The sequence below is a fragment of the Emys orbicularis genome, chromosome 18 (assembly GCF_028017835.1).
Source record: "Emys orbicularis isolate rEmyOrb1 chromosome 18, rEmyOrb1.hap1, whole genome shotgun sequence".
NCBI lineage: Eukaryota > Metazoa > Chordata > Testudines > Emydidae > Emys > Emys orbicularis.
Genome location: NC_088700.1, coordinates 19,021,273 through 19,036,504, shown reverse-complemented (window position 1 = coordinate 19,036,504; position 15,232 = coordinate 19,021,273). Strand labels below are relative to the sequence as shown.

The 15,232-nt window shown below is 47.6% G+C and overlaps 1 protein-coding gene across 1 annotated transcript in view; it reads left to right on the top strand.

Annotated features, from left to right (window-relative positions):
* CACNA1B (calcium voltage-gated channel subunit alpha1 B) overlaps nt 1-12,783 on the top strand; it is a 502,784-nt gene extending 490,001 nt beyond the window's left edge. Inside the window, exons 48-50 of the mRNA XM_065418603.1 lie at nt 6,110-6,317; nt 6,684-6,883; nt 12,244-12,783. Of these exons, the coding sequence (XP_065274675.1) occupies nt 6,110-6,317; nt 6,684-6,883; nt 12,244-12,783 (948 nt within the window). The remainder of the gene's footprint in view (nt 1-6,109; nt 6,318-6,683; nt 6,884-12,243) is intronic.
* The last annotated feature ends 2,449 nt before the right edge of the window (nt 12,784-15,232 follow it).

The following is a 15,232-nucleotide window of genomic DNA, read 5'->3' as shown; positions in this document are numbered from 1 at the left end:
GATGAAGCCTGTGAGCAAATAGGGGCATGGGAGGGAGGCCATTAACGAAGCCAGGGAGTGAATTTCTTGCTTGGGAGAAGCATGTTGCCCAGAGCGAAGTGCACACTCTCCCTGCATTAATGCGGTGTCATTTATTTGTGAATCAGGCCTATGCTGTCTGAACAGATCTAACTCATTTAATGATATAATGTTTTAGTGCTTGTAGCTTCAGCAGAATAACTGATGTCCTTTCTGTGTGTTTCCCCTCTGTGCCCTCCCCCGTACCCTTTATGTGCTACTTCTGGTTCCTCCCCAAACTTTAATTTCTTTTTTAACTTTTATTAACAATCCTTTTTTTTCATTCATCCCCTTTTCTGTTTGCCTGTCACGTCTCTGTCCTTTTGCGTTTCACGTCTTTTATCGTTTCACACTACCGATCTCGCTTCCTCCCTCCCCGTTTGCTTTCTTCCTTTCCTCCGGTCACCTTCCCTCCCGTCTCATCATCTCGTCTGCTGCACATCTGCCGTGATGTCTGACAATGGCTGCTTCAAATATTCTCTCTCATCTTGTCCGAATTGTTTGCAGAGGAGCAAAACACGGTCACCGGGGAGTTACCTAGCAGTATGTAGTTTGCACTAAGTTGTATCCTATTCAATTGTTATTAAGCAATGATTAACATTCACTAACCCCTTTCTCCCCCTCTCCCCCTCTCCCCCTCCCCGGCACTCCTTGTTTGGATTACTTTCTGGTGCTGTAAAGATGCAGCTGCGGTCTCCCTCTACTTCAGTTCATGGCAGTTCCTTTGATCCATAGTTGCATACTGCACATTGTGATACCTTGCCTTTGTTTGTATTGCCTTGTTGGCTAAAAATGTCATAAGGGAAAACAGTGAGGGTTGATAATGAATGAGAAACTAACGAACCTCTCAAAGGCTCTGGTATATTCTCCTCCCGTACGTCTCCACTCGAACTGGAGGTGTCATTTCCTGCTTGCGTAGGTGTAATCATGCTAGGTTTGAGGGGGACTAGCATGCTAACAATAGAGCCACCCGAGTACATACTAGGGTCCCGGGTGGGATTGTACGCCAGCAGCTGGCCTCTCCTGCCCCCCATGCTGCTACGGCTACACTGCCATGTTTAGCGTGCTACCGCAATCAAACCTAGCATGTGTACTGGAAATGACATCTCCAGCTCCAGCATAGATGTACCTTGGGTGTAGGTGGTAATGAAAGCCTCCAGGTGGGAATATACCTGTCTGTGTGGTATAGGAAGAGAAACTGTTCTAATCAATCTCTCGTTAGTTTCGGGGGAAGGGGGGGAGGAGAGGGTTGCACCTGGAACAACTGAAGAATCAGGCCCTAGGAAGGTTTGTTTCCTATGTACTTGGCTTCTTTTTTGAAAGTCTTTGCCCCTCTCTGCCCTTTCCTTTGCAACAGTTCCTTTGGGCAGAGGGAGGTTATCAGGTTACTTAATCTAAGGTCTTGATCTACGTTTTTAGGATGGGGGGATTTCCTGCATTTACTTCCTGGCCAAGATCTGTCATTTCCCAGATCTCAGCATGTCAAATCTGCAGTGTTGTTACCTTACCCTCAGCCCCTCAAAAAAGAAATCTCCTGGCTCTGAATAATAAGTGTGGGGACCTGGCATTGGGAGGTCATTCCATGCACAGGGGGCAGCGTGGAAGAAGGTACAAAGCAGGCAGTGGAAAAGGAAACAAATAAGGCATGAATTATACTGTGGCCAGTTGTTCGCTCTATTGGTGACTTAAATACAGAGCTCTGTCTGATTAAGACAGGTACATCTCGTGAAGGTCCTATAAAATGGACAGCTCCAGAGTGGGGAAAGCCCACTTGTGAGTTCCAGGAGAGGGCGCTCAAGCGGTGCTGTCCTTTGTCTATATGGGCTGAATAACCTGCCAGTCCCCTGTTCGGAGATCCTCTTTGCCTCCTTTCTCTTCCCCCTTACTTAAATTTTTTTATTAAAGTTAATGTTAAAAAAGTACATAGTGCACAGGTTAAGAAAGGAGTGTCTGTACATCTGGGTATAGTGCTTTGATTATCCACAAATACAAAGTTTGTTTTTAAAGTCATAAGGTACATAGAGTGCACACTCAGCAATAACCCAAATATAGGTGAACACATTTAAGAATACAGTTTAGATATTAGCCTCTAAGTATTCAGGTCCATCACTCATGAAGAGTTATACAGAGTGGTTGTGGAAAGCAAATGCAGCAATGAGTGTAGATTGTCCCTCGGTCATTGAGAATTTAGAGTAGGTTGTCCATTTAGAAAATACAATCCACCAGGAAAGTATTTCAGTTACTTTCCCCACTGCGCGTCTCATCTACTACTCACCACTCCAAACCTACACCACTCACCAGAGCCATCTTCCCAACTGGGCAGCGAGAGTGTTAGCCGTCCAACCAATTCCTGTCCCTTTACCGTGATTCAGAATACTCCTGTTCAAAGGTTGCAGTCACAACTGCCCTGCTCCTCAATAGGCTGCAGCATCACCGCACCCTGGAGAGAGTCCTCTTGGCCATATCTTAATCCCCGGTGCCCAGTCTGTGCCTTCCCAGTGCTTATGTGTCTGTGAGAGCCCTGCTTCCAGCAACAACATCCCACCTGGGAGGCCTGATGGGAAGGATCACGGTTTGGCTGAGTTGCTGGGAAGAAAGAATGCGGGGGTTAAAAATTCTGCTCAGATTGCTCCCTGGCATGTGAGATAAGCAACCCCATCACTGACACTACCCACTAGGAAATGAAGGGTGTCTTTACATTAAAAATAATTGCATACCAGCTAGCCTAATAATGTGCAAATATCTGGGGGCAGCAGATACTCAAACTCCAGTGTATGCTAACAAAGTGGCACCACCAGTTAAAAAAACAACCACCAGAACAACCCCACAATGGAGTAGATAGAAAGGTTAAAAAGAACAATGTTAATGCTTTGCTAGAGCTGTCATTTTAGGCACACATAGGAGGAGGGAGCATTCTGTCATGCATATGACCAAAGGGACAGAGAGAAATCCTGAGTCCACATCCATGAGACTTGAGACTGTTGTGGGTAGAAGTCTCTTCTCTACCACGTTCCTTTTGCCTAATGAGTAGACACAGCAGAACCTCTAGAGGGTGGCTGACACGTCCATAAAGCAGGGCCACAGAACAACTGGAGACAAGCAAAGTGAAAGAAAAGAAAAACAGATTCTTGTCATTTATGGAGCTTTGTCAGTGGTCGCTGGGCAGGAGACAGGTCTCGAGCTGAGCTAGTAGCAGTCAGGATCATAGAATATCAGGTTGGAAGGGACCTCAGGAGGTCATCTAGTCCAACCCCCTGCTCAGTGCAAGCAAAGACCATGGCAATGTAGAGAGAGACCAAAACTCAAAGCACACTGGTACTCCTCTCAGTGACCCCAGCACCTGCCCCATGGCACTACTCTGCACATGTCCTACCATGGTGCTAAGGGCTCAAGTTCCATTAGAGTTTCAACAGGATTTCCACTTTGGTTCTCCAAGAAGTCTGTCTTGTGAGGCCCTCCCAGCAGACAGAGCGGTCCTCTTCTCACCGGTCCCCCCTTCAGCCACGTTGTGGCTCTGAACCTGCATCATGATAGATCTGCCTTTTCTCCTGCAGCACCTTGGCAACAGGTGAAATGTTCTGGAGCGGGGAGCTGCTGTTCTTAGAAAGGCAGGGCTGGGGATATGGTGGCAGTGGGGGTAGGGGGAGGAGAGTGTCATGAAGTCTCCATTCTCTATTGACCACCTCATATTGCACTGGTGAGACACTTGGAAAGCGTATTCTTAATGCTGGGATTGTAAAGGGGGAGGTCACAGAGACCAGGTCTGGCTTTGGCCTAGGGACAAGGCTCAACATTGCCTGCAGGAAGCCTGTATTTGATGCAAAGTTCTTGTCATTTGTTCGTAAACTGGGAATGTGGTGAAGAGAGGAACTGGAAGGCTTGTAGCCAGTTAAGGATTGGCACTGGCTAATGTCTGCAGGGAATCCCCTCTAGCCTTCACCAGACAGAAGAGGGGTGGTTACAAGATCTTGAAAAGCAGCAGGGGGAGCCCCAATGGATTTGCAAGGCCCCCAGCAGGTGTGAGGAGAGAAGCTCCCTTTCCCACAGCAACAATATGATCCATAGCTAAGACTACGATTTAGTCACAGAGGTCACGGCAGTCACGAATGCCGTGACTTTACTGGACATCCGTGACTTCTAGGGCTTCAGGAGGAAAAGGCAGGACTGTGCGTCCCTGCCCCGCAACTGGGGCTGGCTGGAATCAGGACCCTGCAGCTCCAGCCCCGCGGTGTCCCAGGCTTGGCGGGGGCCACGCGCTCCAGCCCCGGGGCGTCCCGGGCTTGGCGGGGCTGCAGCCGGGGCCATGTGCCCCAGCCCCACAGCTTTTGCCAGGGGCTGCAGCTGGGGCGGCGCGCCCTCCTTGCAGCTTCCCAGGGCTGTGTGCCCCCCTGTGGCTGGGGCTTGCTGGGGGCTGCAGTGGGGGCTGCACTCCCCTGTCACGCAGCTGGGCCAGCTCTGGGGTAGGGGCTGTGTGCCCCCTGTGGCTGCGCCCCCTGCTGCGGCCACTGGAGTCAGGGCTGTGCCCCCCACCGTCGCGGGGGCTCGGCCTCTCAGTCCCCCCCATGGGACTCCATTCCTCCCCCCTACCTAGCCCTGCCCCCGGTTATTTGTAGTAAAGTAACGGACAAGTCACGAGCTCTGTGAATTTTTGTCATTGCCGGTGACCTGTTAGTGACTTTCACTAAAAATAACTGTGAAAAAATCTTAGCCGCATCCATAGCATATGATGTTTCCAACAGGCAGCTGGTCCCATGGAGTGAAGAAGACATTGGAGGCGGAGAGAAAGGACTGTTCCTTTCTCTCCTACTCGAAAGGAAAAAAAATGCACCACTAAATGAAAGTCCTGAGCCAAAGTCTCCTCCATTAAAGTGATGTGACCCCATGGAAAATCAGTGGGCTTGCACCAGTCTTATAAAGAGGAGAATTTGGCTCCCTAGTTTTAATTTTTCATTGCAGTTTATTCCCCAGGGAAGGCGGGATATGATAGAGGAGGTGTTAGTTACCTGTCTACATAATGCAAGAACCAGGGGCTACCCAATGAAATTAATAGGCAACAGGTTTAAAACAAACATAAAAAAGTACTTTGTCACACAACACGCAGTCAACCTGTGGAAGTTGTTGCTAGGGGATGTTGTGGAGGCCAAAAGTATAACTTGGTTCAAAAAAGAATGAGTGAAGTTCATGGAGGATAGGTCCATCAGTGGCCAAGATGGTCAGGGATGCCACCCCGTGCTCTGCGTGTCCTTAAACCTCTGCCTGCCAGAAGCTGGGACTGGACAACAGGGGATGGATCACTGGATAATTGCCCTGTTCTGTTCATTCCCTCTGAAGAATCTGTCACCGGCCACTGTCAGAAAACAGGATACTGGGCTAGATGGACCATTAGTCTACCCAGAATAGCCATTCTTATGTTCTTAAGGAGGCCAACTCACATATTTGAACTCATACAGAGCAAGTGGCTTAGCCCAGGCCTGAAGTAACACCTTCTTTTAATCCCAGTCCTTCGCTACAGCCACTGGACAGCATGGCCTGTCTTTCTGCCCCACTTACACATCGTTATTACTGATTTTCTTGCTTTTTGTCTGATGTACAGTAGCGTGCGCCTGCTTATTTCTTTTGGTATTGCACTGGGAATAGTGCAGTTTCTGGAATTGCACTGGGTGAAACAAATGTTGGCGTATTATCTTTGCGAAACATTTAGATGCCATGCCTGCCCTGTGATCCTACTTAGTCCTTCTTGATGACTCACATGAACACTGTGTATTGTGGCTGATGTGTGCATTCCTCTATGGCTACAGTAATTGTGTTGTCACAAAATTCACAATAAAGCCCAATTCAGGTATCGCCGACTACGTTCGTTCCACACATTCAGCACTAAATGTTTCATTGTGCAACCACTTCTGTCCTTTCCCGTTCTGTTTGATTAACCTTTTCTGTCTTTTCCCCCACCCCAGCCCTGCAAAACTCTCCCATTCTGGAAGACACCCAATTAACTGCAGTGTGATCTCTGCCCTCCCCCACCCGCTCCCCTTTCCCTCCCTGTGCTTTGCAGCCCATCCCAGACACCAGCCCCATGAAGCGCTCCATCTCCACGCTGACGCCGCAGCGCCCGCATGCCATGCACCTGTACGAGTATTCCCTGGAGCGCATGCCCCCGGACCAGGCTCATCACCACCATCACCATCGCTGCCATCGACGGAGAGACAAGAAGCAGAAGTCGTTGGACAGGTCACCCAACCAGCTGGCCGATGGGGATGCCGGTAAAGGCTTTTCCACATTGTTGTCTCTCGTTCACACCACAGAACTCTGATGATTGTTCCTCCCAAACCGCTGTTCTTCATGCGTCAGGATGAGGGGATGTGGACTTGGGAGGGAGCATGATGCCCCAGGCCTTTCCCCATGGATGACAATACCCCCAAGGGGGGGCCTTTATGGCTGTTTCCTCCCACTATGAGCAATGGTGCCCAGCAGGGAGGCTTACACTACGGGTGGGTGGGGGGGGGCAGTTCCATGTGAGAGGATCCACATGGGACCCCCAGAGTCCTTGAACTTGCTCGGCCCCAAGCTGAATGTTTCTATGGTTATTGCAGCCCCAACCCATTACTTTATTTTGGTGGCACATTCAGGTGAGGCGTCTTCCAAGGATAAGAAGCAAGAACGAGGCAGGTCCCAAGAGAGAAAGCTGCACTCTTCCTCTTCCTCCGAAAAACAGCGCTTCTACTCCTGCGACCGCTACGGGAGCCGGGACCGTTCTCAGCCCAAATCAGCTGATCACAGCAGGCCCACCTCGCCCAATGGGGGGCTGGAGCCAGGCCCCCACAGACAGGTGAGGAGATTCAAGGCGGGAGGAGGCATGACATCTTCAACGGGTGCACCCAGGTTTAAAAAAAAAATCAGGGTTGGGGACTGGCTGAACAATAGGAGATGGAGCCTGGTTCAGATCCAGGCTGGTGACTGAGGGTTGTTGCCATCGGATGGCTCTTTGGAGGCCTTCTGCAAAATGAATTGATGGTCTCAGCCCAGTTCCTACAGAACAGGGGTCCATACCTCAGAATCCACCCTCCCAGTCGGCACCCTTGTTGGCAGTGTCAGGAGAGAGGCCAAGGACTAAGTGGGGCCTGCAGACTGAACTACCTTCTCACTTCTCCTGGGGAAATTGTCCCATGAGGTCTAAGCCCAGGCAGGCTGGCAGGGCAGAATGGGAAGGTTGCACTGCTGATTTTTGCGCTGTCTCTCTCCAGGAGATAGAGATATTAACCCAGCGCCTATTGCCGCACTTTGCATAGAGCACTCGTGGGCGTTATACAGAAATGGAGTTGTACTAACCACATAAATCCAGACCACCAGAATACAAGCAAGTACAGTCCAGTGCAGAGAGAGGGAACCCAGAGAACTAAATCCTGCCCTCAGTTACACCCCTGCAACCACTGACTTCAGCAGGGGCGACTGAGGGCAGAAGATGGCCTCCAGCATGGTCCTGTCTTTGCAGCTGGCAAACTTCATGGAATGGGGCATTTTCAGCAGCATTCTGAAACAGGAGCTAGGATGGGCGCCTTCCCCCCGTGCTAAATCCACCCACAAACACATCAACTCTACAGGAGCCGGGAACCAGCTAACGTAATGTAGGGAAAAAGTAGAACTTGGATGGAAGTTGAGGGTGCTCCGCACCTTGCCAGACTGAGCCCTAAGTGGGTCTCAAAACACTGTCTAGCGCTAGTTCTAGGGCGGAGAGAGTTGTGACCACACTTAGAAATCTGCCTAGAGCTGCAGTCTGAGTGTGACTGACAGGCCGTCTCAGGAGGGCTGACTGGTACTGTCATCTGAACAGACACACATCCCCGCAGCAGCGTCACTTGATAAATGGATAGCTCCGAGGGAAGGAAAGCCGGCTGCATTTGCTGTGTGGGTTAGAGCCCATGGGATAAAAGGAAGGAAGGTTGAAAAAGAAGTAGAGTCTTTATAATAACTAGTGCCACCCCCAAGATAACAGATCTTTCCACCTCTTCGCCTTGTTCTGTGCATTATTCCTCTCTCCGGGTGCATTGTACTTTCATGATTCCTAGCAGCAAAACAGGTTATAGTCTCGGAGCCTGGGTGTGGACGGTAACTGAATGCTTAATGCCTCATTAGTCCCCAACGCATTGCTTTGCAACACACACTGGCGTACTTAAGGTATAGAATACACTCTGTAAAATCATCCACCACTTGGTCTATTGGCTAAGACCAAGTGTCACAGGGAGCTCCTCAGGCTCCCCCGGGAGTGCAGTGCTACCCAGCCTGTTTTCGTGGTCTCTGAGTCACCACCACCCACAGTCTGTTTCTTTTTTACCTATGTTCCTTTAATCCTCAGTTTCCCAACGCGGCAGGACGTAGCATAGGTACACAGCACACCCTCTGAACTCCTTCCCCTTTACATCTTGTTCCTCCCAAATATGTATCCTCCCCTTTGCTAAGCCAATTACCTCATTAGCTCAGCAGTTGCCACCAAGTGGCAGTAGTCCCCCTTCCACCACCACCCCTACCCCTCCCAAGTAACAAGTTGCTTGATTCCAGTTAAGCCAACAGCCTTCTCTGTGCTGTAGAAACCTCAGTGCTACAGCTAGTCATGCCATGGGAGATATCTGTTTGGTGTCTGACACATTCAGGCCCTGCCCAGGCACAGGGATGGATTCAGTGATCGAACAAGTCTTTTCTATCTCCAGCTACTACGAGCCTTAAATGTATCCTATTTCATACTCAGCTGCTCTGCAGATGAATTTTCTTTCTGATCCTGCTGTTCCTCCGCTCCTTGAGAGAAGGGAAGAAGATGATTACTTCTGTTATTGTTAGTGGGGTTGCTGGACCTCTCCTCTTCTATGTGTATATACTAGAGCATTAAATGCAATGCACATGTTAATTATAAACAAAAAGATTCCCTGAAGTTAATAATCATTCAGTGTTGGAGCTCCAATGACACCTTATTACCCTGTCCCCACTACTCCGTTGAGTTTTAGTTTGCCCTGTGTGTCTCTTTAAAAACAAATGCCTGAGTTGATTCAGGAAGGACGGACGAAGAATGTCATTCCAGTGTCCATGTATGTTCTACATACAGGATAGCATTAAAAAGGCCCCCCAAGCGATGCATGTCAATTGACTCACACGGACCTGTTAATATGTCCCTTTGGTCACGCTGGAACACATGGATTTTTTTTAAATAAACAGTGCAGTCAGTGTAGAGTTTCCACCCTAATGAGCTGAGGATGTTTGCCCCGATGAGGGGCCTGTGAGAAGCTCGGTTGGGCTGGTTTCTGCATTGTTGTAACCTGCCTATTAACGCTCAAGGGTCGTCGTCGTCTTCTATTTGTTAGCTCTTCCCTTCCCTTGGGGACACCACCTTTAACCAGGAGCCATGCCTGGCTTAGCAGATTTTGCCAGGCCTGGGAAGCATTTTGCCTATACACCTCAAAAAGTATCTGATTTCTGGCCCTCCCTGCTTCAAAATAAATAAATAAATCAGCTAACTCCTATCTCCCCCACACACACACACACACACACACTCAGCATTAATGGAATGAACAACACAATCTCTGTTTGCCTAAGTCTGCTAGTTTGAAGGGACTGTCTCTGTGTCACTTGAGCAGCACACAGTATTTGTCCTGATGTCTGCCAGCTCCAGCAGACTGGGTCCCAGAAGCCACCGCTGCCTGGCGGAGGTGGTGGTGATGACTGTAATTTGGCATCTCAGGAACCATTCTGCCTCCCCTGCCCTCTGTGGCAAGAGAGAACAACTTTTCTCTATCGTTTTTATGGCAGCCTTTCAAGTATTTGAGGACCGCTATCATGTCCCCTCTTAATCTCTTCTTTTCCAAACTAAACATACCCAGTTCCTTCAGCCTTTGTTTATATGACTTGCATTCCATCCCTAGATCATCTTTGTTGCTCGCCTCTGTATCCTTTCCAGTTTCTCCACATCCTTTCTATACGTTAGTGACCCAAACTGGATACTGTACTCCAGCTGAGGCCTAACCAGTGCGAGTAGAGTGATACTATCACCTCCCGTGACTTGCATGCTGTGCCTCCGTTAATGCAACCTAAAATTGCATTTGCTTCTTTTGCAACAGCATCGCATTGCTGACTCATGTTGAGGTTGCGATCCACCACAACTCCCAGATTCTTCTCAGCAGTGCTGTCCCCAAGCCAGTTATCCCCCATTCTGTATTTGTGCATTTGGTTTTTCTTCCCTAAGTGTAGCACCTTACATTTGTCTTTGTTGAATTTTGTTGTCTGTATCCCAGTTCTCCAATTTATCAAGATCCCTCTGAATTTTAGCTCTATCCTCCAAAGTGTTGGCAGCCCTCCCCAGCTTTGTGTCATCTGCACATTTGATCAGTACACTCTCTATTCCTACATCCAGATAATTAACAAAGATGTTAAACAACACCCGGCCCAGAACAAATCCCCATGGAACCCCACTGGAGACCTCCCTCCAATCTGACATCATTCCATTAACAGTTACTTTTTGTTTGTGGTTGTTTAACCAATGATGTATCCACTTAATGGTAGTTTCGCCAAGCCCGCATTTCTCCAGCTTACTTATCAGAATGTCATATGGGACTGTGTCAAAAGCCTTGCTGAAATCCAGGTATATTATGTTCACTGCATTCCCCCTATCCACCAAATCAGTTAGCCTGTCAAAGAAGGAAATCAAGCTGGTTTGGCATGATTTGTTCTTAGGAAATCCATGTTGGCTGCTAGTGATCACCCCTCCATCCTCCAGGTATTGGCAAATCGAAGGTTTTATACATTGCTCTAGTGCTTTCCAGGTATCAAAGTCAGGCTGACTGGTCTATAGTTCCCCCGCTTCTCCTTTCCCCCCTTTTTAAAGATGGGCACTATGTTAGCCCTTTTCCAGTCTTCCAGGACCTCCCCTGTCATCCAAGAGTTTGTAAATATTATTGCCAGTGGGTGGCTCTGAGATTTCTTCAGCTAATTCCTTCAGCACCCTGGGGTGAAGAGCATCAGGCCCTGCTGATTTTAATTCATTAAAATTGGTCAGAAGATCTCTGATTTGTTCTTTACTTATCCTGATCTGCATCCCTTCCCCTTTAGTGTCTATGGTAACTTCGCTATATATAAGACGAAGGCCGCTATCTTCCACTACCACTCAATCCACCTACAAAAACATAATGGAAAAAATGTATGTGGCAGAATAAGAACTGGAATGACCTGATGAAGCTCTTATATATTTAAAGGGCGCTGTCAGGTCGTTTCAACCAAACAAGAAATAAATGTTTGTAAAAATACTTCAGAAAATTCATATTCTTCCATGTGACACCGCAAACAAACACCAACACAAGGGCCTGATTCTCCTCTGGCTTCCACCAATTTTACACCAGCGTAACTCTGTTGATTTCTACAAAGTGACTCACAGTCTATAAGAACATAATTTCACCAACAGTGTGAAACTGACCTGTCTACTCTGCCATCCAGCTTGAGACCCAAAAAGGAAACGCACAGCATAAATAGTGAAAAGTAAATAGATTTTTAAGAGTTCTCTTTAATGATCCCAGGTGTTTTAGAGTCAAGCTGGTCAAAACATTTTCATCTTTTTTGTGTGTGTGTGTGATGAAAAATGGCTTTTTTAATTCAACAGAAATTTTCATTGCACTCCCAAGAATCCAAAATATTTTCAGTTTTCAACAAAAAATCAAAAAATGGACAATGTTCAGGTGTCAAAAACCTGAAAAAGACTGCAAAATGTTTAAAAAAATATGAAAGAGTGTAGGGTTTTTTTTCCAATTTGTTTTGTGGAAAATAATAAACATTTTCCTACTGGGTCCATTGGATATCTCAGGTAAGGAGCTGGGAAAGAATATGATTGGTGTGTATGACTTTTCTCTGGACAGTGTCCCTTTCTGTTGGAGCCGTCTGCTGGTTTGCGTCCTACTAGCGCTCTGATTGTTTCTGTTCTGATTTATCGCTCACGGCACTTTTCCAGCTCTTTACATCTCTGTTTTAATTGCTTCTCTATAACCTCCTTCCCCTGACTGTGCTTGTCTAAACTCTCTCTTTTTTGTTTTTTCTCTCCTCTTGTGATTTGTCTCTCCCTCCTGTCGCTTGTCCTTCTGTTTTTTACCCGCGTGCCTTTGTGTCTGTCTGGTGTTTCCTTTTTTATTTTTGATTTGCTGTGTTCCAATTTTCATGTAGGGTAGTGGTTCAGTTAATGGGAGCCCCTTGCTGTCGACATCTGGTGCTAGCACCCCGTGCCGCGGGCGGAGGCAGCTCCCGCAGACTCCGCTGACCCCCCGCCCCAGCATCACTTACAAGACCGCCAACTCCTCACCCGTGCACTTCACCAGTTTCCAAACCAGCCTGCCCGCTTTCTCCCCGGGGCGCCTGAGCCGAGGTTTGTCTGAGCATAATGCGTTACTGCATGGGGACTCTCAGAGCCACTCACGCTCCCCGGTGGCCCGCATTGGTTCCGACCCCTACCTTGGACACCGCGACGACAGTGACAGCCCGCACCGTGTCGTGCCCGAGGACACGCTCACCTTCGAGGAGGCTGTCGCCACCAATTCAGGAAGGTCCTCAAGGACTTCTTACGTCTCGTCCTTGACTTCCCAGTCTCACCAAATCCGCAGGGTTCCCAACGGCTACCACTACACGTTGGGCCTCAGCACGGGCCCTGGGACATGCGCCAGAACCCGTAGCTATTACCACGAAGCCGATGAGGACGACTGGTGCTAGCATAAAGGCAAAGCCCTTGCCGGTGTACGCGTTTGGAATCGATGAGTTTTATCATCTGGATGGCTGTGTGCTCAGACACACATGGTGACCGGAGTCACGGGGGGGAAGAAACAGCCGCTGGCGAGAACTGCTCCAAACCCGATGCCATCTGAGACGCTCGTTCAGCCTCTGTCTTTTCTTTCTTTCTTCTTTTTTTCCCCCCCTTTTGCACTAGACAAAATAAATAAATAAATAATTGAAGATCATTATTGTGGAGGGAGTGCTTTCTCTCTCTCTCTCTCGCTCTCACCTGCCTACTGCCTTGTCTAGTTAAATGACATATACCAGATGCCAAATCTGCAATGTATGCACAGAGCTGTGGGAAGGTCTGAACTTTGACAGCAGAAAAAGGACTGTCGATCCATAGTTTTTGTTGGGTGGTTGTTTGTTTTTGTTTTAGTTTTCCGGTCAGAGCGGGTGTCGGGGATGGAAATGGACACTCTTGTACACAATCGAACCTGTATTTTATCTCATTCAAACATTAAGAGAAAGAGATCTGCCTAACGCACTGGGAAAGGAGAAACCCAAATCAGAACGGGGGACTGTCCTTTGACTCAGTGTTCAACAACAGCAATCGTTTTCACTGGAGCCAGTAACAAACCTTCAAGCTGATAAAGCACTGTGTCGCCGTGACTCTCTGCTTCGACACGCTGCTCTGGGGATTTCTTTTCCTTTCTTTGTCCACGTCGAGTCCTTCACACTGACACCCGATAAAGCTACTTTGTAAGGACGGTTTCCTTGCTGCTGGGACTTTTGTTTCTGTCCCCCCATCTCCTGTCAACTGCAACATGCCCTCAATGTTTTGTCTTGTTTACAATATAAGCTTGATTTAGCAACAAAAAAACAAAAAAAGAAGAAAAAAAAAAGAAAAGAAAAAAAAGCGGGTGGTGGAAAGGAGAAAAGGAATTGGTTTTATATCAAGCTATTAGATAGAACTTTAACTTTTCATTGTGTGCATTTTTGTAAATTGTACAGTAAAAAAGAAAAAAAAACGAAAAAAAAAACAAACTTTATGTAGAGAATTAGTCCAATTGTCATTCCAGGTCCCACTGTTTCTATTGAATGCTCCAGTTGTTCACTACTAAGTGCCTAGCCTTTGAAATCTCTCACAGCGATGATGCTCCCTCTTGCTTCAACGCATCAGAACTTGAGAAAGTGTGGGGGGGGGGGGGAAGGGAGAGGAAGAGCCTGTAAGATCTGTTTGTCTCAGATATCTACTGTGCATACAATGCCACGTGTATGTGTTCTGAACAGTGTTTTCAAGTAGCCAGGTTGGAAACTTCAAAGGGGAGGGTAAAAATATTTTTTAAATAATTTTGTTGAGGAGCGGGAGGAGAATGATCAGGGCAAACAAAATCGGCCTTTTCTCATTGAACAGAATTTAGGATCCTGCAGGAGAAATGCAGGTAGAAGTACAGCATCGGCAGCAATGCTTTTACAGGAAAAAAAAAAAAAGAGAGAGAGACTTTCACATTGCATGTCTAGTCTTAACTTGGTTGTGAAAGCTCTGGCAACGTTTCATGGTGCGTAGTTCGTGTCGAGGGCAGTTGGAGAGAGCCTTGTTATTATTGCCTGTTGAAAAAAAAATCCGACTCTCAGGGATGAGATTTCTGTATTTTTATGTTGGATCATTTCCTTTTTGTGCGTGAGTGCGGATTTCTGCGTTTGGAGTCTGGGGAGAAGACAATGACAAGAAGGGGGGGAAAGGGTTAAAGAAAAAGATTGGCAGACCTTCCATTGATGGGCTGGAAGAACCGCTGTGTGGCCACTGTTGGACGTGCTGCGGCCAGGGGTTTGGCATGGCGCTTTGAGAGAAGAGTGAGGGAGAAGAATGAGGAGAAGAAAAACCCAGCAAGGCCAAACAACAAAAGAGGCGTTGGTCAGAACGTTGGCAAGGAGTAGGCCTGAGATAGTGACCAAGCCATGGGACACTAAGACTATAGAATGAGTGGGTACTTGGGAGGAGCAAGTTTGGGCCCAGTTTCGTTTTGTAGCTAGGTTAGCAGGGGTATCACACGTTTCAGAAAATGGCTCGGAAGGCATCTGCCACTATCGGCAAAGTCTCCGAAGGGGAGCGGGACAGGTGTCGTGTGGTCGTCCACATCTCCTCTAACCTTTATGTTGAGAAAAATTGAACCTTGTTTTGTTTTAGGAGCTTTGGCCAATCTCATCCCTGGATTCTGCTAAAAGATAACCAACTCATCTCTATTATATCTCTATATATCTGTGCACTTTGAGGAAAGGAAGTGCTTTAGCCGAGAGGTACATTATGGATAACGGATGTAATTTTTAATTGTAGGGCTATGCAACAAGATGACACTTAAGGAAACAAATCAAAACAAAACAAACAAAAAGACCTTCATCCATTCTGTAGCTTTACCTGCTGGATTTTCCTGTTTCAGGCTTCAGC